The sequence below is a fragment of the Parathielavia appendiculata genome, assembly GCF_033297405.1.
Source record: "Parathielavia appendiculata strain CBS 731.68 unplaced genomic scaffold N657scaffold_2, whole genome shotgun sequence".
In the NCBI taxonomy this organism is placed as follows: domain Eukaryota; kingdom Fungi; phylum Ascomycota; class Sordariomycetes; order Sordariales; family Chaetomiaceae; genus Parathielavia; species Parathielavia appendiculata.
In genome coordinates, this window is record NW_026944221.1 from 2,052,820 (window position 1) to 2,074,151 (window position 21,332).

Sequence of the window (21,332 nt, forward strand, 5' to 3'; positions counted from 1 at the left end):
AGTTTGTTGTACTGTCTAATGGTCGCGAATCTTTCAGCAGCCGGATACTCTTTCCGTCTATTTTAGAGTCTATACTTGGTCTAACTTGGTTGATGACCTTATCGAACATGGTGTGGCAATTAATCCGAGTTCCAGCCGTCTAATCCGTCTTCCCTTACTCCTCTTCCCGAGCCAGATTGTCATGCAGCTTATGCTGTTTCATCAGTGAGACACTCACCAAGGCCGCCACGGTCAAGGCCAATGCCAACACCCACACACCCCTAAACGCCTCCATGAAGGACTCGATGACGCCGGGATACCAACCGTCGGGTAACCTTGCCAGCTCACCCAAATCGTCACGAATACGCTCGATCTCCTCGGCAGCCCCGGGCAAGTCGCCAAAGCGCTCCCACAGCCTAGTCCTGAGAACGTTCTGGTACACGGCCGATGCGACGGTGATGCCCAGCGTTGCGCCCACCGAACGGAACGCGTAGGTAGCCGACGTGATGACGGCCTGGTGCGAGTGCTCGACGGCAGAAATGCAGGCGAGCAGCGTCACCGTCAGCATCCCACCATAGCCGACGCCGAGGAGGGCCATGGAAACAAACAGAACCCAGTTTGCGGCCTGGTCGTCTAACGTGGCCGTGAGGGACATGGCAAGTGTGTAGATGGAGAGCACGCCAATGCCAAGACCTACGTACTTGCCGGTCCTCTTCATGATCAGGCCGCATCCGATGGACGAGATAGAGACACCAAGCGAAGACGCTAGGATGCGGAGACCGGCCTGGGTGGCGGATTGGCCGAGGACCTGGAGGTAGAGAGGCACATAGTACATGGTCATCATGACCACCATGGTGCTAGTCAACTGTCAGTCACGTTCCGCCATTTCACGGCAATCATCCGGGATGGAGACGTACCCGAGGAAGTTGGTGACGCATGCTGTCAGCACCGTCCGGTCGAGGAGCAGCCGAACTGGAATGATGGGCTGCTTGGCCCGGCTTTCCCACCACACAAGGGCAACCAGCATGGCAAAGCCTAGGGGGATGGTAGTCAGGACCAAGGGATCAGTCCAAGGGACCAGATTGCCGCCGGCATTTAGACCCAGCAGTACCAAAACCAGAAAACCGACGGTCAAGAAAGAGCCGCCAAAGTCGATGCGCGCGAGCAGTGACTTGTTGGAGACCTTGGGGGGCACATCAACGAGATACCACACCAGGAGGCCAGATGCTACAATGACGGGTACCTGCAGCAGAAAAGCCAGCCGCCATCCCCAGGATGAGGTATCGTTGATGAACCCGCCAAGCACACCACCCAGCATCGCCCCTGATCTGTCCACCAAAACAACATCAGCACTACAAGCCAACCACATCACACAAGAAACCACTCACCCGTACGCAATATTCCCCACCCCCTGCACCACCCCTCTCCTCTTCAACGGCACCAAATCCGACGCCAAAAAGGTGCTAATACTCATCAACCCGCCACCCCCGACCCCCGCCACCACCCGGCCCAGAATCATGCCGGCCTCGTCGCGAGCCAGGCCGCAAACCAAATTGCCCAGCGCAAACATGGCGTTGCTAAACACCAACCCGGGCCCGCGGCCAAAGATGTCGGTCAGCCGGCCCGACAGCGGCTGGAAGGTGGCCGTGGCGATGAGGTACGCCGTGGCCAGCCACGACAGGAGGCTCAAAGAGCGGAACTCGCTCGCTATGGGCGCCGATAGCGTGGCCATGATGGAGCTGTCGACAGCGCCTAGGAAGACGCCGACGTAGGTTGCCCCGAGGGTCAGCCAGAGGCGCGCCGGGGAGAGCGCGGTCGGGGGGAGGAGCGTGGTTTCTTCTGCTGCGGGTTCTTCATCTTCTTCCCCTTGTTGGATGGTGGAAATTGAGGAGGAGGCGGTGGAGATTGGTTTGGGGGATATGGGTCGGAGGAGGGGGGTTGTCTCGTTGATTGAGTTCCGTGGTTGTGAGCGTGAGACTGAGCCTGAAGGTCCAGCGGCGAGGCCGGAACCAGGCGGGTTCGCCTCAGGGTTGTGGCCGGATGTCATATGTAGTTCGGTTCTCGGACTGTAAAAATGGGGTGAGGGGTGCTGGCAAAGACCGGCGCTTGAGACTATTGTACTTCAGTGAAATGGTCTGAAAAACACAGGAGCGGGACCGGGCCGGGCAACTAACGGAGATAAACAGGGTTCGGCTCGGCTTGTGATTCGGCCGCTGATTAGTCCATCGGGTTTGAGCGGCCGCCGGTGGGGATTCGGACCTATCGCATATTACAGGGGGGTTCCGTCAAGGTTCTCATCAGCATCGACGTCCGGTCAACATCACACAACGGGCCAACATCGAATGGTGGGATGGCCGAAACACACGAATACCAAGCCGCATCCATTTGACGTCCCCAGCTCTTTGATCGCATGCTAGAGGAACGAATGCATCTGCGTGCTTCATACCGACCCCTAACCCTGGTTTCTGGGGCAATCGAATGCGAAGCCCCTGATGCGAGTCCTCCTTTCGGCAGGCCTTTCACCTAGATTGCTTGCCCTTCCTAGGTAGCTTGACCGAACAGACAAGCGTATCATGGATGCTTTATTCTAGGGAGGCCCAATCAATCCATGGCCCGCCTTTCTCTACGTGTGGGTTTCGCCACGGCGCTTCTTGTGGTCTCCGCCTTCCCGACAAGCAGCTGAATCGGGTGTTTTGTGCCCCTTCCTCTTGGCAATTTTCAACAGCTTGACTGTCCACCGGCATTCTTGCGGTGTAATTTTGATAAGTTTGCTGGCGTCGGCTCCTTCGTCTTGCAATAGGAACCTGATAATGTCATCGGTGCTCTCGTTCATCATCTCTTCCAGAGCCGATGCCCAGCTCAGACTTGCCCCCCGGTTTGAGAAGGAATGTTGCGTGGTCCCATTGAGTCTTGGATAGAGCTGATTCCAGTCGTTTCTTTCTCTTTCCGCGGTTGACATCGGCCCCTCTGTCCAGGAGCAGCTGCGACGCCTTGGTCTTGCCGCGGGATGCTGCGCACTCAAGCAAATCTGGGTATCCTCCGGCCTTGTCGACATCGGCGCCTCTCTTGAAGAGGTACATAATCAACAATCACCGCATGCCCAGCCATGCAAGCCGTTTCCAAACACGTGTGTTGAACCTGCCCAAGTTGCTGTCGGCGGCGAAATCGGCAGTGAGTTACTCCCCAGCCACATACTCTCCTGACTTTAAAATATAAAGTGAAAAGGGACAGACTCCCTAAACAAATCTGGCATGCTACTACATAACTATCCCAAAGCTGTGGCAATTGCTCAGCGACGTTCATCGGTGTCCAATAGACCCTTGACATGGGGTCGGCACAGGTGGTCAACAGCGGCCCAGGTCTGGAACGCAGTCTGGCAGCCTCCCGCGAGAAAGGGTCGATATGATCTACAGTTCGCATCGGCGCCGCGGTCAATGAACATGGCGATTCACATTCCTCGCGGCTGGCTAATGTGGCCGTCTCGAAGGTGTATCTCGCGCGCCCCCGGGGTTCAAATCAGCACCTGTGTCAAAAAATCGGCACCTGTATCAAAAAGCAGCCGCACAATATCATCCCTCCCCACGATCGCCGCGATGTGTACGGAACGCATACCGCGATAGTCCTAGGCGTCTACATCGGCTTCGCGGTCAAAGAGGGTTTCAACCACTTGGAGGTGTCCATTGCCTGCAGCAAAATAGGGAGCAGTGCCTGCCTGTGCCGAGAAGTTGATGTTGGGAGCAGCTTCACGGTACTGAAATAGCCAACGGCCGCTGAAGCTGCCAGGAGTGATTCGTAGCCATAATCTTGTCGTAAATCGGGCTTGTCATCCATCAGGCGTACAACGTCGTCAAGTCTAAATTGTGCCGCAGAATAGAACGACGGCAGTGTTTGAGCTCCGATATTGTAGTGTTCACTGACCAACCATCGCATGTTCACCCAACTGACAAACGCAATCTGGTTGCAGCGGAAAAGTGGGTTGGCCAGATGTAGAGGCAACGAGCTTCCCACCCACTTCCTTCGCGGTAATGATCTGACCAGTTTCTTGCCACATATTTGACGAGGGGTTTCTCGATGCAACTTTCCTATGAGCTTCTGGGCGTCTCACGCTGAACCTTGCCGCGATGCCAGTCAGGATTCGGTCCATTTCTAGGAATTCCTGCACCGAGTAGTGCGCGATGCGCACTGTGTTTTTCTTGTCCTCCGGTTCCATGCCCACTTCAATGAAGCCTGGACATATTCGGCGAATGTCGTCCTCGCCCGCCAGCCTACTGTCTTCGTTTAGCCTTGGACTGTCTCCGAGTTCCACGGCGATTCCGTCAATGAGCTCCTCGACTGTTACTTTGTCGTGCACAGAAGGGTCAATATCCGTCTGGCGTCATCTGCTGATTCCTCCGCAATGTTGGACAGCATTCGTTCGTAGGTTTTGTCCAAGGAGCGTGGCAGTGACCTGAGCAGCGCATCAAGTCGCGTCCTGGACATCCTTCCAGCGCGGTAAGCTGGCATTCGACCCAGCGAAACCTGGTGTCAGACAACGTCAGCTCCAACAAGCTACTAGAGACATCAGAAAAAAAACGTACACGCCCTTTGCACCTTCTGTCAGCGCTCGCTCAATCTGATCGTGGCATTTCTCCCATTTTTGGAGTCTGCGGTTGTCCTTCAGCTGGCCGGAGACAAAGGATGCGATGTCAGCATCGACCAAGGCGCTTCTCATCGGCACAGCTTTGGTCAGACTGAAGGTCGAGAGACTCTCAAATGTCCTGCTTGTCCCGGCTGACCAGAAGATGCAGCCCGGGCTCTCGCCAGCGCCGCATTTTCTCCAGGGTCTGTAGCAGGTCTTCCCGATGCTTATGCCGAGGGCTCTCGTCCAAGGCATCCAACACCATGTAGACATCGTTAAACTTGGCGACCAGCTGGCGGAGGTAATCCATGAGCGCATGGTCCGGAGGGGTAGCACCTCGGTAATCCGGGTGAAGTCGCGAGAAGGTAGTCTCCTGATGCTTGAGTTGGGACACAAACTGCAGGATCAAGACACGGAGCATTGTCGATGAGTCCTGCTTCGAAGTATCGTTTGAATGTGAAGTGGAAGCATGCAATGCCAGTGCAAGAATTCAACCGTCGTTGGTGCAAGGTGTGCTGGATGATGGCTGAGGAAAGCACCGACTTGCCGCAGCCGGCGAACCCATGAATCCACGAGAACGACCTGGCCGTTCGTAGCCATGTGTTGAAATAGGGTCCTCTGATGAACCAGAGTCCGGTGCCAGGGTGTTTCTTCTTGCAGGACTCATTGTAGTTAATCGAGGCATCTGGCGCCTGCAGCCAGATCCTAATCTCGGGCGAGACCTGGTCGGCCCTCATGAGCTCGAGCAGCGCCTTGGTATCTTGTAGCTCATCCTGAGCGCTTCCAAAGTCTTGTTGCTGCAGGACCTGAAGGGCAAGCGAAAGACGGGAACTGAGCTCGTCGATGTTCTCATCGAGCTTCTGCAGATTGCTTTGACGGAAGGGGTAAGTCAGTCGACAACCCGTTGCACGAGCGACAGCCACGATCCCGGCGGTTTGGGGCGCCCGTTCGACTCGGCCCTGTCGCTGAGCGCTCGGTTACTCCCGCACTTGAATCCGGAAACGATCCCGGAAACGATTCCGGGAGAAGGTGCCTGGGTGCATTTCACCATTTCATGTTGAAGCTCGAGAATGAGCTCCTCGCAGTCGTCGACGCGCCGCTCGATTGCCTCCAGCGAGGATCCCTCATTTGGCCGGAACTTGTGTTCAGATAACCGCTTGAGCAATATCTCAAGCGTGCTCAAGAGATTAGTCAGCCGCTTCACGGTATGGGCTGTGTCCGATGCTTGGTCCCTGTATGCTGTGTAGTGTTTGACTAGGCCCTCTGTGACTTGAATGCCTAACGAATGATTCCCACAACGGTGCCGTACCTCGGCCATTGTACGGTATTGAGCTCCAACAGATCTGAGTGTCAAACAAGCAACAGACTCAGGAGAAAGGGGAAGGTTGGTGTTAGTTCCCTACGCGTTCAGCTCATTTGAGTTCGACTCCGGGAAAAAAGAGGTATCATCTTACAAAACCTCGCCAAGCATGCCGTGCAATTGCTCAGCCGCCTTTGAATGCCTCGAAATGTGCGGGGTCAGGTGATGGCGCAGACATTGGGCCTTTCTCATTGTCAAGGCTTGTTCGGTTCAGAGGACATGTTCGGTCCAGAGGATATGTTCGGTTCAGAGAACGTTTCTCGGGAGACAGGAAAGGGGGTGATATCGTACGCCCTTGAGAAAGCCTGATTATGAATTGACTGAAGAGATACAATGCTTCAGAAAGAAGCAGCTTAGACCAGCTTCCAGACACCGTCCTTGGACTCAATCCGGATTTCCCTGCCCTCATCAATGCTCCTCCTCCCAGCGTGGAGGATGGCGGTTGTTGCAATAGTGTTCCTGAGCGTCGGGAGACCCTTGGCGTCCAGGTCCGCCGGCTTCAGCTCCCCGGCGTTGACAGCCCGGCACCCGTCGACGAACTTCTCGAACGAGACGTAGCCGTAGCCGCTCTGGCCGTTGAAGTTGCCATCCTCGTCCGGAGCGTACCGCATGTAGAAGGGGTTGTACCACATCAGCTGGCCCGCAGCATCCTCAGCCACCTCATAGCCGCGCTTGGCCTGGTTGATATTGATCTCACCGTCTCTGGCGAGGTAGTGGAAATACTGGTTGGAGTGCACGCCAGCCCGCTGCGGGGCGGTCCATGAGGCAGTGTACACGCCGGTCGCCCGCTTGGACGGGTCGTCCTTCTTCTCCCAGTGCACCAGCAGCGAAATGGTATCCTCGGTCGCTTCGTTGCATCCGAGGCCGGTCGCGACGCCCTTGGACGCCGACGCCGACACCTTGACGGGGACGTAGCCCAACTGTGACACCATCGAGTCGCAAATGTCAACATGGTGGCTGTTAAGGTAGTACGAGATGTCCGAGTCGACGCCGGCCCACGCCTTGAAAGTCTCGAGCTGGGACTTGGGCTGAGACATGTACGAGTAGAAGTAGTTGAAGTCTCCCAGGTTCTTGGCCCGAGCCTTCGCATCCCAGTAGGCGGGGTCAAAACGCTTGTGGTGCTCGATATAGACGTAGACACCACGCTTCTCGGCCGCTTCGAGCAGAGCAACGTGGTGTTCGAGGAGTTTCACGGCTGGCTTGGTGATCATCACATGGATCCCCCGCTCGATGGCATAGAGGGCGATGGGATAATGTGTAGTGTCGGGCGTGAAGATAGTGATGGCATCGCCGGGCGAGAGCGCGTCAATGGCTGCCTTGTACGACTCGGGGTCTTTGGCATCATCGGCCGGGTATGATTGGAACGACGTGTCCAAGTTGTTGTAGGCCAGTGTGATGTTTTTATGGAGGTGTTCCCCTGCGCAAGCACGTCAGCGTCGGAATCAACACAGCAAATGCGCTCAAGGTATGTAGCTTACGAATCGCCGGGAATTTCGTCCCGTTGACACCAACCATACCAAGCTTGCCCACCTTGCCTCTCCGCCTGAGATCGAACAGCGTCAATCCCACGACTCCGACCTTCTTGTCCGAACCAGAAGCGCCACCACCGACGAAGCCGGTGGTGTACTCGCCGGTACCGACCTTTCTCGCTATCAGCGGAGACTCTTAGTTAGATATGGACTTTGGAACTTACCATCAACACGTTGAGAGGCTGCATTGTGACTGTGAAGATGACCTTTTGAGGTTGAGGGATGTTGCTGAGGGATGCAAGTTGAGAGTGAAGCCGGAGGGGGGGATCTGGCTCAATTATTGCAAGCACGAGTCACGGCCGGATGCCAATCCATTGCTAGGACCGAGCGGGCTCAGCTGCCGCTGCTGCTCCCTTGCCCGAGTCTCACCAGGAACCGCTTGCTGGACCGTCCCGGAAGAATTCACGGAGGTGAGGGGTACAAGGCAGATGGAAAAGAGGGGCCGATTTGGGGCTTTTGCGATGTGAAACACCGCTGAACATACATCGGTCAGGGGCAACCATGAAATCGGATTTTGCTCGGTGCTTTCATTTGTGGAATGTTTCAGTGTTTCGACGGTTCCAAGAGGAACGCCGCATCCACAACCACGGCCTCCATCAAGCTCAAGCCGGGCCGTGTGTTGGGCTGCGAGTTGATGAATTTCGAGAGAGGTGCAGAGCAGGACTGCCCTTCCCACTGGTGGACTGCGGGGGATTGGAGAAGCCAAGGCGGGATCCACTAACTTTTTGACCCGCCCCCACGTCGCTTCCCCGCAATTGAACCCTCAGCATGGAACCCCGGACAGCCGCTCGCTGCAGCTGTTCCAGCCCCGGGAGCATCTCAACCGAGCGCTTCTTGGGCCGTTGCTACAGTAAAACTTCAGCCTCGCACAGGCTAAATTGCCTCTGTCATGCTCACACAGAGGAATTTTTCTATCATTTCCGTTGACGTGCAGCCACGAGCTCACCGATCTGCAAGATGAGCCCGCCGACTCCAATGACTTCAGACGGGGAGTCTGATGGTTGCACTTGGCAAGAGAACCAGGTCGTTTGCTAGCACTCGACGCGATTGGAGGGAAATCAATTCTCCGAAGCCACCAAGCCCCACGAGGTCCATCCGGCTTGTCGCTTGTCTCGAGAACATCACCCGAGTTTGTCTTCGAGATCCATCCTGAACAGAATGAGCGCGGAGAATCCCGTTCATCAATCCTTCCCAGACACCGCCATCGACGACGTTGATCGGCTTAAACTCGATGGCCGTCCTGGCTCCAAGTCTGTGAATAACATGTACGCCTCAAACTCACCAATCGCCTTGACGTCAACCCGACCAAGTGAAGTCGTGTGTAACCTCGAGATGACCCTTCGCCGACAGCGGGTGATTGCCGGCATCAAGTGTGTCATGTGGGGTAAATTGCCCAATCCCATCGAATTGCTCGCCTACCGCCTGCCGCCTTTGTTCAAGCCGCACTACCCCGCCATTCTGCCGCCATCCCGCTCCTCGAGCAGTTGACGCAAAACGTCACCACCCAATTTCTGGACTGCCACCCATGCCTCGATGCCGGTGGCTGCAAATGGGCTTCGGGAGTAGACGGGCTAATGTACTCATGTGCGGTTTCCTGTCTTCGAGGCCTACATTGTTCAGGTTGTCCCAACCATTACACGGCGAGCCAATGCGAAACCTCACACAGAAATCGAAGTCCGAGCCAATCAGGGCTGGAACTTGCTCTCAATCACCGCAGATCAGTTCGACTGGCGCCGAGCCCCTGGCTCCCGCTTCTCCAGGCGACAAAAATTCTTATCCGGGGCCCGAATCCAAGGAGATTTTCTGTCCCAAGGTTCTGGTTCCTCTTCCCTGGGTCAGACCTGGTTGCCGGGCTTGAGGTTCTACTTGATTACCTGTACCCGAGAAGGCTTTCTGCCGTTCTCCCGGACATCGACGTCCGTCCATGCCGTGGTTGTCAGCGGTATATCGGTGCGTTATTTGTTTATCCAATCGATCGCGATATTACTCCGGATATATAGGGAGCCAGCGAAGTCACAATACTTGCCGAGCCCACCATCCCGCGTGCCTCCAGTGATGACCCTCGTCCCGGTCTGGCCTCGAGTTGTCTTCTTCCCCAGATTTTCAGGCCGGTCCTGGGCCTTTCCGCCGAGTTTCGCCTGAAAGGGGCCCGCAGAGGAGACCGCCATGTACCACCCCCCTGGTTACCTGCCTTAGTCCATCAAGTGACTGCTTCGGGCCGCTCGCAGGCGACACCGACATATCATCCGCAAGCCCAAACCCCACCAGTGTTTGCTGAGCTTCCAGTTAGGTCATGGAACGCTTGTTCGCCTTCAGACCCCCAGTTTCCTTCATAAGCAGTCGCCTTTCCACCTCCCCTCTCCCTTCCCTTTCCGTCCTGCATTCTTATTATCCTCCTCCACGTGCCCGTCATCTTCATTGTATTACTGCCTCCCCGTGTCTCTTCTATCCCGGGCTTCCCTCCTTCCGTGTCTCTCCTCCCAAGACCATCATGACAGTTCCCAACGGCACCACCAATGGCAGCCGGACCACCCGGCGGCCGCTCCCATGCGGCATCTACGCGCCGACCATGACTTTCTTCGACCCCGAGACAGAAGACCTCGACATCCCGACCATCAAGAAGCATGCCGAGCGCCTTGTCAGGGACGGGCTCGTAGGCCTCGTCACCATGGGGTCAAACGGAGAGGCCGTCCACTGCACACGAGAAGAGAAGCTGGCGGTCACCCAAGCAACACGAGAGGCCCTTGATGCGGCGGGCTTCACCGAGACACCCATCATCATCGGCGCCACCGAGGGCAGCGTCCGGGGCACCATTGAGCTGTGCAAGCTCGCCAAAGACGTTGGCGCCGACTACGCCCTGCTCCTACCACCATCCTACTTCCGCTTCCTCATGGACGAGCAGGCCGTCCACGACTACTTCATCGCCGTGGCCGACGAGAGCCCGCTCCCGCTGATCCTGTACAACTACCCGGGCGCCGTCGCGGGCATCGACATGGATTCGGACCTGCTGATCCGCCTTGCTGCCCACCCCAACATCGTCGGCACCAAATTCACGTGCGGCAACACGGGCAAGCTGACGCGCGTGGCCCTCGCCACCGACGCCAAGACCCCCTGGTCCGAAGGGTCGGGCTACATGGCCTTCGGCGGCATATGCGACTTCACCGTGCAGACGCTGGCCAGCGGCGGCAGCGGCATCATCGCCGGCGGCGCCAACGTCATGCCCAAGGTGTGTGTGCGGGTTTGGAACCTGTACGCCGAGGGCAAGAAGGAGGAGGCCATCGCGCTGCAAAAGACGCTGTCCAAGGGCGACTGGGTGCTGACCAAGGCGGCGATCGCGGGTACTAAGCAGGCCATCCAGAGCTACTTTGGCTACGGCGGTCACCCGCGGCGCCCGCTGAAGAGGCTGGACAAGGCCAAGGTGGCGGCTATTGAGGAGGGGGTGCGGGAGGTGATGGAGATTGAGAAATCGTTATAGGGCGGGGGGGAGAAAGTGTTGAGGTTTGTGGATGATTATGCATAGTGCTTCTCTGATTGATGAGCGAAAAGGAGCATGAGCCGCCTAATGTCAACTAACCAGCCTTGCATAAGTGGTAGTCAGGGGTATGGTATGCAGCTGCATGCAAGGCGGAAGGGAGTGGGAGACTCGAGACATGGGTTGTTAAATCGGGCTAATGCATCGGACTTCGTAAATGGCATTGTGGTATAACTCTCGGTATATCTCAGGCATTTCTTAATGGCAAAGTGACTTTTTTTTAAAGGGGCAAATGGGGCAATCACTATTCGTGAGCAAAGGTGGTGAAAGGCAGCCAAGGGATCAGATTGGTACCCAGTGATGGGGTCACTTGACGAATGAAGTATGTACTAAGAGCATCTTTCGTTGTCGTTTCTCTTTGCTTTGACCTATCCTTCTTACCCACAACCGCGGCACTCTTTTGCCTACACACTGGAGAGCAAAAGGGAGTGAGGTTGTGCTGACGCTCATGTCCTTTTGACACGCAGCATGTCAAATTCCACCAACCATGTTTCGCTCCCGGTTATCGGTCTTGGGATTGGTATTCCAGATGACTTCGTCAACACAGTTTGCAGTCCACACAAAGACAACGAAGGGCACATACATTCCTCCGGCTTGTGCGGGACGTTGTTGGGAAGTTCCTAGTGGTTGTCAACCACGTCATCCTATCGCAAAGATGTTTGGCTGGAGAAAGATCGACCCGTGACCACGATGTGGTTCGATAGAAGCTTGCCTCTAGCAACGCCGGAGAGTTACCCGCTAGAGGTATGTTCTGAGCTACCATTCTTCTTGAACGCCTATAAAAGGTAAGGTAACATTGTCTGAACGTAGTATATATAAAAACCACCCTCGCCTCAAACCTTGAACTTCCTCGGATCCAACTTTCCCACCTCGTCATCCGGCTTATCCCCAAAAATCATGCCTGCCATGAGATAGCCTGTCCCCGGTCCGTTTTGTATCCCCCAGCACGTGTGCCCCGCGGCAACCCACAGCCCGGGGACGGATGTCGGTCCGATCAGCGGACCCCTCTGCTCCCCGAAGCGGATGTGCTGCGGCAGATAGCAGGCCTGGCGGGCCTTGACGGGCGCCTTGGCGAGGGTGGGGGAGATGGTGCTGATGTAGGCTATTAGGTCGTCGCATTGGGATTCGTCGACAGATACCTCGTCGGCAGTGGCTGGGAGTGGAATGGATTTGTCGGGTTCGCCTTGGTTTCACATTGTTAGTTTGCCTAAAGAAAGAGCGCTCACTTGGATGGAGAAGGGAGGAAGCGTACCGCAAGCGTACACCTCCCCGAACGGTCGGGCGTAAATTTCCGGGTCGACGTTCCCCTTATGCCGTCTTTTCTGACCCTGGCTGGCGCGGTGTTCCGGGACGTAGTCTGCCGGTAGTTCGATATCGGTAAAGACGGCATAGGGGCTGACGTCGGCTTCAAAGACAACGCTGTGAGCGCGCAAGCCTTCTACTCTGGTCCGGGGGAGTAGTTTCCCGGTCCACGGCCCTGCGGCCACGACGACGTCGGTCACGTCGTCGATGGTGTGCCTCTCCCCTGTGTTGCGATCCTCGTACTCCACACTGTGTATGCCATGCGTATTGGCGTCATTTATCTTGGTCACTTTGGCTCGTAGTCTGATGTCAACCCCCTTTTCTTTTGCCAAATCGGCAAGCGCGTTAGTAAAGTGAAATGGATGAACTTGGGCTGTCTCCGTTGCCCCCGGTGAGCCCATCTCTTCGTAGCCCTGGATCAATCTGCCGTCAAGCCAGTCCAGGTCGGCTGGCAAGGGTGAGTTTTGCAGCAGGCCAGCTGCCATGTCGTCTTGCTTGGGAAGCTTCTCCCAATCCTTGGTCCTTTCATCCGGAACGGTACTTTGTATGGGGAGTTCGCCATGAGCGCCGTTCTCCATCGGCGGTAACGGCGGTTTGTATGTCCTGCCTTTGATGTCGTGCGCGCTGACTGTGGCGGCCAGACTACCGCATCCCAGGCGTCGATAACCCCATCGTTCTGCCCCGTTGTGTTCTGCAGCCAGTTGGCTGTGTAAGCGGTATGATAGGGACACGAGGCAGGTGGGATAGGCCCATAGGGCGAGCAGTCCGCCGGCTTTGCCAGATGCGCCCGAGGCAATGGAGGTGGCTTCGAGGAGGGTGACGGTGTGCAAGGCGGGGTTGAACTTGGGGTGGCGTGTGAGGTAGTAAGCCGTGGTGCATCCGATGATGCCGCCGCCTGTGTTTGAAAGAACTGCATCAGCTCTCTGTACCTGACAGGTTGGAGGGTTGGGCGTTCGCTTGACGGACCAACGATGACGATGTTCCTCTTCTGCTGCGCATCCATGCTTGCGACCGCGCGAATGCTTGCCCACAAAGCAGTGGCAGGTCAATGCAGATGAGTGGTTTACCACAACAGATTCGCTACTGTCAGCTGTGCTATATCGCAGTAAGGTTCTGGAAGTTTGCTTGAGATCTCGGCTCTTCACCTCAAGATAATGTAACCATTGTATTCCGGCAGTTGGTTGCCAGTGGGTGGACTGACTCGGGATCAGGGACGGGTCTCGGCGCCGTCATACTGGTGGTCCGAGCTTCGGCTTGAAAGCGGGGCATCCACGTGGCGGCGTAATGTACGGATACTATCCGTACTCCCGACGGAAGTCTCCAAAAAGAACTCAATGTCGACATTGGAGAACAGCAGATTCCCTTCCATATGATGAGATGAAGTGCCTGGAGTAAGCTCTACATAAGCCATGTCTCGTATACCTGTTGCATCCGACAGACAGTCAAATATTTGCGACAGACCGGTGGGTCTCGCCAAAACGTCCCTGCTGCGGCCGTCGGCCTTCTTGGCGCATGCGCCTGCCGTATCCTTTCTCGATCACGAACCTGGCAAGGTGTCTCGAACTGGCGGTCTTGTCGGGGCGCGAACATCTGGAATGGCCCGAGACGTGACTTGGGCCCGTTAATACGTACACGTGTAGAATAAGGTATCCAGTGTTTCAAGACCACCAGATCAACGAGTGCTAGTTGTCTGAACTGGATCTTGCGAGCATCACATGGATCGGAGGAACTGGCCAATAGAAAGCCTCGGCAGTTCGAACTCAGTTTTGGGTTCTGCATCAGAAGCTTGAGCCTTCCTTCTGTTGCACTCCTCTTAAATGCAGCCGTCGCCCACGTTCGACCAAACTCCATGCTTGCCTCCTATCATTCAACCGCACGGCTTTCACGCACCATTCCATCCACAGCACGATTTGCCACAACAATCTGGCTATCACATTGGTCCTGTCCCCGGCTGTTGACTTTGTCACATATCTCCTCCAAACGACAGTCCCTACTTGCTAGACAAATCACCGTCATGGCCTCTGCAACAACCTTCTACGACTTCAAGGCTCTCGACAGTAGGTGACAGTTACCCCGTCTCACCATGTCATCCTGCAATCACGCCACCTACTAACCCATGCGTAGAAAGAGGAAAAGAGGTGCCTCTCTCCGACTACAAGGGCAAGGTCGTCCTGGTCGTCAATACCGCATCCAAGTGCGGCTTCACCCCGCAGTACGCCGGCCTTGAGAAGCTGTGGAAGACCATCCACGAGAAGCACCCAGATGACTTTATCATCCTCGGCTTCCCCTGCAACCAGTTCGGCAACCAGGAGCCGGGTTCCAATGACGACATCCAACAGTTTTGCCAGATCAACTACGGCGTCACATTTCCCATCATGGCCAAGGTCGACGTCAACGGTGACAATGCCGACCCGGTTTTCAAGTGGCTCAAAGCCGAGAGGCCTCGTCTGTGGGGAGCGTTCCCAACGGTACTGTGGAATTTTGAGAAGTTCTTGATTGGGAAGGATGGCAAAGTGAAGGGTCGCTGGTTTCCGAGCAAAGCGCCGCAGTCTCTCGAGCCGATAATCCTAAAGGAGTTGGCCAAGTGAAGCAAACGTGCTTCTGATGGTCATTGGTGGACTGGGTTTGGTCTACCCGGCTTTACCAATCTTAAAACTAATATATGACAGCTATGCCGGACGTGATTAGATAGCTGGTGCGTGTTTTTAATTCTCGGTTAGGCAGCAGGAAAGACGGGTGTTGAACACCGTCCACAACACTCGAAGCCACTTTCGACATCTCAAAGCGAACAGTAGTCAACCAGATAATCGCCTGACTGCCTTCGACCACAAACGTACCAGACAATCACGCTGATACCTCTTCATGAGTACCTTACTCTTGTCTGGTCAAAATTTTGCGAAAAGCAGGGCTAGTCAATCGAAACGTTCGAGAGACGGACTACTCCATCACCGTGGGCCGTAGCAAGAATGTGGCTGGTACCTGGTCCTGGAGCAGCAGAAATGGCGAAGACAGAGTTCTCGTTGGAGGGACTAACAGGCCGCACCACTGCTTGTGCCTCTTCCGAGCTCGGGTTCCGAAAGCCAAACATCCATCTTCGGACCCCGAGATGGATATCGGCACGCGCTGATGTGCCAATAAAGCAGCCCCGATTTACAATTTCTTGGCGTTCGTTAGCGTTAGCTGACGCCGCATTTCGGACGGACGGTTAGGGACTGAGCAATGGACCTTAGTACCCTGTGGCTTGTCCATGCCCTGATACACACCAGGAAATTCGCTGATGAAGTCCAGAGCTTGATCGTCTTGTCAACGCTTGCAGTGATAACCTGAGTGGAACGATCACTCTTCGGTTTCGTGTTGTGTGGAATATCAACAGCAAAAATACCGCCGGAGTGGCCGTCCTTGCCAGTTTGATACGGGAACTGATTGCCAGTCATTAGATCCCATAATCTGACTTGCCCGTCAGCGCATCCGCCGACTAGAACAGAATGCTCGTATGAGATTGCAACAGATTTCGCCCCCGAGCTTGTCGACAGAGTGTAGACGCGAGTGGCAGTCTCTGCATCCCGCACCCTGATGGTGGCGTCGGTGCTGCTGGTCACAATAGTTTTCTCCTTCCTGAGCCCAACACACTGCATACACTTCGTCGGTGTGGCCTTCGAAGGGTCAGAGAACCGACTCATTTTCGACATTCCGGTTCTAGATAGACCATTAGTGGCTACATCCTTCAGCTATCAAGTTACCTAGGAAAAGTATCACTTACAATCACCCGTTCGCGCTATCGCCAGACACCAGCCGGTTGCCATCTGGACTGGAACATACCGTGTAAACGGCCGAGTCCGGATACCCTTCATTCGGAAGCATCAACGTATAGTAAGGTAGTGCTCCAGTGTCGACTTTGGAAACATTGACTAAACCTTAAGAGGCAATCGCAATGTACTTTCCATCGAGGCTGAATCGGACATTGAGAGCGGGCATGCCTTGTGGCATAGTATGGACCAATTTCACTTCCAGCACGCACCGCCATTGCTGTGGTTTGTAGACAATGCTCCAGTCGTCTCCGACGCTCTTGAGACGCTCGGTAGCGAACAGATCGCCCAAGAGATCATCTCGGTGTTGCTGTATCGCTGAAGTATAGAGGTCCAGGAAGGATGCGAGAGCAGTCCAGATGGCTCTTTCCTGAAGACGAGGTTCCACCCGCGGCGGCCGAAGTCATTGCGCTCCCACTTATACCCTTGAGACATTGACTCCATGGAGTCCTGGTCAAAGGACTGGCGCGACACTGTTCGGACCCGTTTCAAGTTCTTTATTTTGGCGTGGCAGTGAGGAGAGGGCGATCTGCTGGAGAGTGTTTCCGGAATTGATCAAACCTAACCACAACAATGGCTTCGTCGTGAGCGGTTCGTGCATCCGGCTCCGCCGACGCCCATGTGCCATCGCAGAATGGGCATTTGCTTGGCTGAATCGAGCTGGGGAATCTCTTTGACGACTCGATTACAGCTGCCGTCTGACTTTCCCCTAGATCTGTGCGGTGATGTACTGTGATATCGTGTCCTAACCCGCCGGAGACTTGAAGCTGTCCGAGCACTTGTAACGAGCCCAGACGCTTCGGTGTACGAGGAGCTCGTGCTCAAACCAGGCGTGCTGCGACTGGTATGTTTCGAAACCGCACCCAGGAAAGGTACAAAGGTACGGTTCGGGGTCGTGCACCACGTGAGTTCTACAAGTTTGTACAGGCACATGTCAAGCGAATCTCCGGTTTCTTTCTTGCGAGATCAATAACCAAGGTACTAACCTCGATTGTTGCTCCTTGTCCTTGCCCTCAAAGGACTGGGCTGTGAAACAGTACGGACATAGAAACACCGAGTTCCGTTCAGCTTGGGACGGTGGGTGGGAAGCCAAGCTCGGCATCGGACGGCTCTGCAATTGTTGCAGCAAACAACACCGTCAAACGGGCTGATTGTTCCTCAAGCAGCTAGGCCAATTGCATAGTTTCAAGCTCGTTAGCTTTAAAATCTGTTGTTTGGTATCCGCGAGCAGGCTTGGACTCGGTTCGTTTTGCCGGGAAAGGGCCCGTTCTGCAGGAGGGTTGATCTCAAAACCAAGGACTTGGCCAAGCTGAGACTGTCTCTGAGCGTTGTTGTTTCATTCCGCGGTCAACTTGGACAGTCGCTCGTCATGTCTCGGCAGTACTTGAAGGATAGGCGACGCCTCGCATTCGCCTCACCCGGACGAACCACTAGTGCCTCGTTTTCCGCGGCCGTCGAAGGGTAACTTACCGGTCTCCGACATACATAACATCGGCGCGTGTATCAAAGGGCTTTGCCGCCGATGCTCGTTGTCGCTTGTCCTCTGGGGCATGTCTTCGGATGAAGATGGAAGTTCTGGACAGGTTGCCGATGCCGGACCGGATGGCTAGCATGAGTTCCTCAATCTCAGACGTCGCCTCCGTTGGCCCTTTCGACAGCATCGCCTCGTCGTAATAAGAGTCGGAATCGCTTGATGATAAATCGAACTCGGAGAGGTCTATTGACTCCAAGTCAATGACTCTGCTGTTCTGTTGCGGCGATATCCAGTCGCATTGTCGGTCGCTGACTGGGGTGACTCGAGGATGTCGTCAAAGCAACTTGAGTACGGCATCCCTGACGACTGCACTGTCTCGAAGGCGATGGTCAAGCGAGAGAGGCGTGGTGCTCGGCCGCAGTGCTCCGAGACTGCCCGGCACATTGCGCAAAACGGTCTCGCAGTTGCTCGACGTTTCGTACGCGCAGGGCCTCACTTTCCACCCAAACCGTTCGAGGTGTTCTTTGATGCGGCGACCGTGAGGTTTATGCCTGACGGAGTTTGGCGGTTTCGGAAATCTCCCGATCTCCCATGTTGACTCAGGAGCCAAGAGCTCAAACAATTGAGGAACATTTTCATGACAGGACACAAATCAGAACACATGTGCCGAGGAATTTTAGATCAAACAACCCGAGGAGGCGGACAGTAGTCTTGTTAGTTATTGAGATGGAGGAACCGAAATGCAACTCGAAAGCTGGGAGGTTGCAAACGACAAGTCTATGAAATCAGAATATCAGCGAATAACTTAAAAGACAGCCCGAAGGGCTGAAAAATAAGATGTTCAAGTTGAGAGCGAGTCTGAAGGAATCAAAGGAGGAATATCACAGACTGTACCGACGGCCCGAAGAGAGGTGGTAAGGCACGGTACTCCATTTGAACTGTCTCAAATCCTCCTCCTTCGTCATGAGTGCTCAATTTCAGTATTTTCAGGTACTTCTCGCTGTTTCTTTCACATATCACTCACACAAGGACCCGCAACGTCTGGCTTTGAGATTGCCGGCATTGTACTTGGGGGCTTTCCCATCCTGCTAAAGTGCCTCGAACGCTACCAGGAGGCCTTCGAGCCTCTGGGAGAGTGGTGGTGGAACTTTCGCACCCATTTCATCGCCTTCGACGACGACATCAGGCATTAGATTATGCGGTACCATGAGAACATAATTCGCCTGATCGATCTCATCATGACCCAAAAAGCCGATCGCCACAGACTGGTTCAAGACACTATGTGGACCTTGAAGGGGAGGCTCGGGAGCGAATTCGACAGACATATCCGCATCCTTGGCAGAATGCAGGAAACCATATGTGAATTGGAGAAGTTGCTTCCGATCGAGATGGAAAGGTATGTACGCGCTCAGCTTCCAGCCGGAACCCCTTCTGTCTGTTCGTTCGTGGCACCTTCGACATTCGTGTTCAACAGTTGATTGCATGGTCGCTCTGTTAAACTCCGTCTTCTTCCTTCTACTACTGCCTGTCCAGCATTTGGCGGCGAGAGACTGCTATTCTCACAATGATCTGCTGACCCAAGGGCAGGTCTCCTGGGTGGGCACACCGCAGCAGATGCCCTGGCAGTGGCACTTCAAACGTCTGCGGATTATTTTCTCCAAGGGCAAACATAGAAAGGTGGACAAATTGGCGGTCTGTAACCAACAGCAAGAGATCCTTGGCTACAGTGAGCGCATCATCCCCATCGCCGACAAGCGTAAGTCGTCTGAGCCAGTCGGGCTATTCGAGAAGATCCGCCAACACGCTTGGGGCGTGAACGATGCGTTCAAGCGGCAGTGGAGATGCAGTCGCGGCTGTCAGCCCGCAGACCACCAAGCTCACCTGAACCTCGACGCCGAAGCTATCTCGGGCAACTTGGACGTGGTGTTCATCTTGAGCGGCAGCCCGAGCAGTCTTACACCATCGTGGCACCACGTCCAGGTTGCGCCAACAGAGGCAGTCCCAGCAGCGTGTGCAGACCTTACCAACACCCAGCAATCAGCCGTACTTGCCGGTATCCAGGAGACTTCCTTCCAGCAAAATGCCGCGGCGAGAACATGAACACCACACCCCTGACGTTTCGGTCGATGCGCTCCTCGCTGAAGGCATTATCAGGACGAAAGAGCACCCAAACCACCCTTGCTTCAAACAAGAACGTGAAATTTGATGCATCTGTGTCTGCAAGTTCCGTGGGTCCACCAACCAACCCTCTAGGCACTGAGGCACAGCAATCCTCCAACCCAATCTGATAGCCGGCCTCTGCTTCTCTCTGGCCCACGAGGAACACCAGTGGGGTGTTCTTGAAGGGAGTATGGACCGCTGTGTCCGGCTCAAAAAAACTGTCTAAAGACCCTGGAGGAGTGATACTAGTCCTGCTCCCTGAACTCATCGCAATGTACCAGCGCGCCGCGGTTGACATCCCACGGCAACACCGATTTGAAATGGCGACGCACGTTGCCTCGGTGCTACTCCAGGCTCACACGTCCCCGTGTGGCTCCCAGAGCGATGGGCCAAAACAGATTTTTACTTTCTGGTAGACGCAGAGTCGGATCCCTTCGTAGCACCTCGCCCCTATTCTCTCGAAGTTTTCACTTCTTACCGCCTCCAGTTCCTGCAACTCGGCACGCAGGCGTTGTGCCCGACAACGACACTAGCAGCAACGATGACAACAGATTCCTGAGCTGCGGAAACAGCTCTCCAAACGAAGAGCATACCCGGGCTTGCCTCTTCACCGTGGAAGTCATGGTCCTTGAGCTGATCCTTGGGCACAATATCGAAGACTGTCAGTTTCGAAAGGAGTACTACGGCAGTGATAACCTGCCCAACGACCAAACCGACATTTACACAGCACGGCGGTGGGCGAAGAAGGTTCTCGGAGAAAGCGGGGCGAACGTGTCGGATGCGGTCAGGAGGTGCCGGGATTGCTCGTTCGGTCCGCGGCCCAATTTCAGCGACGTCCGGTTTCGCGAGCCGGTGTACGAGGGCGTGATGAAGCCTCTGGCAGATTACTTGAAGACCTGGCCAGAAGTGATGCCATAGTGTCGCTTTGGAAAAAAAGGAAAGAGTCGCGGTTGCCACAGTCCAGAACCCGGGCCGTTCAAGAAGGCGGCACCGAAGACAATTCCGCGATGCTAGCCGATTCCGGGGGTCGGACTCGTTTTCTGGTAAAACCGGGCGAGGCTGTCGGAGTGCCAAGCCGGGATCCACGGCGGCGCCCGGGCTGATGTTGCTATTTTTGATCCCGGATGCATGTGATGCCTCGTCAGCTGCTCGTCGTTGCCAGGGCAGCAATCGAAAGCAACCCGGGAGAACTTCGCTGACAACCTGTTGGACCACTTAGTAACGCAGTAAACTTTTGAATGACAGAACTTTGGCAATTCATCTCAGGCCACCAAAAGGTAGCAGACTCGCCGACGGCAGTCATGTCGCATCCGGTCCGGTAGTTGGAGAAGCCGCCCGGCTGGGCCCGAAATTTGCACTTCTTTTGTGGCTTGTCGCCGCATCCGCTTTGGCTTCTGTTACCGAAGGCACGTCGAAGAATGACCTCGCTCGCATCGTCGCAGAGCGCCAGATACTCCGTACTTCTCAAAATATTGCGTGCCTGGTTACTTCGCAACATCGCCAACTCGCCTGACTGATCGGTCAGGAAGGTTTGAGGATGACCTTTGCCCTGCCCCACCGCATCGCTGCAGA

The 21,332-nt window shown here is 55.3% G+C and overlaps 9 protein-coding genes across 9 annotated transcripts; 4 read left to right on the forward strand and 5 right to left on the reverse strand.

The window, feature by feature from the left end:
- Positions 1 to 34: 34 nt before the first annotated feature.
- On the reverse strand, positions 35 to 2,123 carry N657DRAFT_589573 (MFS general substrate transporter). Its single transcript, XM_062789869.1, has 3 exons — positions 1,368 to 2,123; positions 897 to 1,307; positions 35 to 836 (listed from the first exon to the last, which is right to left on the reverse strand). The coding sequence occupies exons 1-3, from the start codon at positions 2,024 to 2,026 to the stop codon at positions 155 to 157; spliced, it is 1,752 nt and encodes a 583-aa protein (XP_062651160.1). The 5' UTR covers positions 2,027 to 2,123; the 3' UTR covers positions 35 to 154.
- A 2,604-nt stretch (positions 2,124 to 4,727) lies between these two features.
- Positions 4,728 to 6,149, reverse strand: N657DRAFT_678006 (uncharacterized protein; the record flags this gene model as incomplete). Its single annotated transcript, XM_062796031.1, has 4 exons — positions 4,728 to 5,030; positions 5,137 to 5,467; positions 5,521 to 5,829; positions 6,052 to 6,149. 4 exons carry the CDS (start codon positions 6,147 to 6,149, stop codon positions 4,728 to 4,730), a joined length of 1,041 nt encoding a protein of 346 aa, XP_062651161.1.
- A 161-nt stretch (positions 6,150 to 6,310) lies between these two features.
- Positions 6,311 to 7,674, reverse strand: N657DRAFT_653622 (NAD(P)-binding protein; the record flags this gene model as incomplete). Its single annotated transcript, XM_062794431.1, has 3 exons — positions 6,311 to 7,374; positions 7,436 to 7,598; positions 7,651 to 7,674. The coding sequence occupies 3 exons, from the start codon at positions 7,672 to 7,674 to the stop codon at positions 6,311 to 6,313; spliced, it is 1,251 nt and encodes a 416-aa protein (XP_062651162.1).
- A 2,303-nt stretch (positions 7,675 to 9,977) lies between these two features.
- On the forward strand, positions 9,978 to 10,961 carry N657DRAFT_631216 (aldolase; the record flags this gene model as incomplete). Its single annotated transcript, XM_062791039.1, has 1 exon — positions 9,978 to 10,961. The coding sequence occupies one exon, from the start codon at positions 9,978 to 9,980 to the stop codon at positions 10,959 to 10,961; it is 984 nt and encodes a 327-aa protein (XP_062651163.1).
- A 785-nt stretch (positions 10,962 to 11,746) lies between these two features.
- Positions 11,747 to 13,529, reverse strand: N657DRAFT_208879 (FAD dependent oxidoreductase). Its single transcript, XM_062786235.1, has 3 exons — positions 13,287 to 13,529; positions 12,271 to 13,215; positions 11,747 to 12,201 (listed from the first exon to the last, which is right to left on the reverse strand). The coding sequence occupies exons 1-3, from the start codon at positions 13,321 to 13,323 to the stop codon at positions 11,852 to 11,854; spliced, it is 1,332 nt and encodes a 443-aa protein (XP_062651164.1). The 5' UTR covers positions 13,324 to 13,529; the 3' UTR covers positions 11,747 to 11,851.
- An 805-nt stretch (positions 13,530 to 14,334) lies between these two features.
- On the forward strand, positions 14,335 to 14,908 carry N657DRAFT_653625 (glutathione peroxidase; the record flags this gene model as incomplete). Its single annotated transcript, XM_062794432.1, has 2 exons — positions 14,335 to 14,377; positions 14,445 to 14,908. 2 exons carry the CDS (start codon positions 14,335 to 14,337, stop codon positions 14,906 to 14,908), a joined length of 507 nt encoding a protein of 168 aa, XP_062651165.1.
- Positions 14,909 to 15,156: 248 nt separating this feature from the next.
- Positions 15,157 to 16,165, reverse strand: N657DRAFT_208844 (uncharacterized protein). Its single transcript, XM_062786234.1, has one exon. The coding sequence runs from the start codon at positions 16,007 to 16,009 to the stop codon at positions 15,497 to 15,499; it is 513 nt and encodes a 170-aa protein (XP_062651166.1). The 5' UTR covers positions 16,010 to 16,165; the 3' UTR covers positions 15,157 to 15,496.
- A 2,673-nt stretch (positions 16,166 to 18,838) lies between these two features.
- On the forward strand, positions 18,839 to 19,700 carry N657DRAFT_631220 (uncharacterized protein; the record flags this gene model as incomplete). The annotated part of the gene is made up of 2 exons (XM_062791040.1): positions 18,839 to 19,000; positions 19,134 to 19,700. 2 exons carry the CDS (start codon positions 18,839 to 18,841, stop codon positions 19,698 to 19,700), a joined length of 729 nt encoding a protein of 242 aa, XP_062651167.1.
- Positions 19,701 to 20,032: 332 nt separating this feature from the next.
- On the forward strand, positions 20,033 to 20,678 carry N657DRAFT_631221 (uncharacterized protein; the record flags this gene model as incomplete). Its single annotated transcript, XM_062791041.1, has 2 exons — positions 20,033 to 20,129; positions 20,248 to 20,678. 2 exons carry the CDS (start codon positions 20,033 to 20,035, stop codon positions 20,676 to 20,678), a joined length of 528 nt encoding a protein of 175 aa, XP_062651168.1.
- Positions 20,679 to 21,332: the final 654 nt, after the last annotated feature.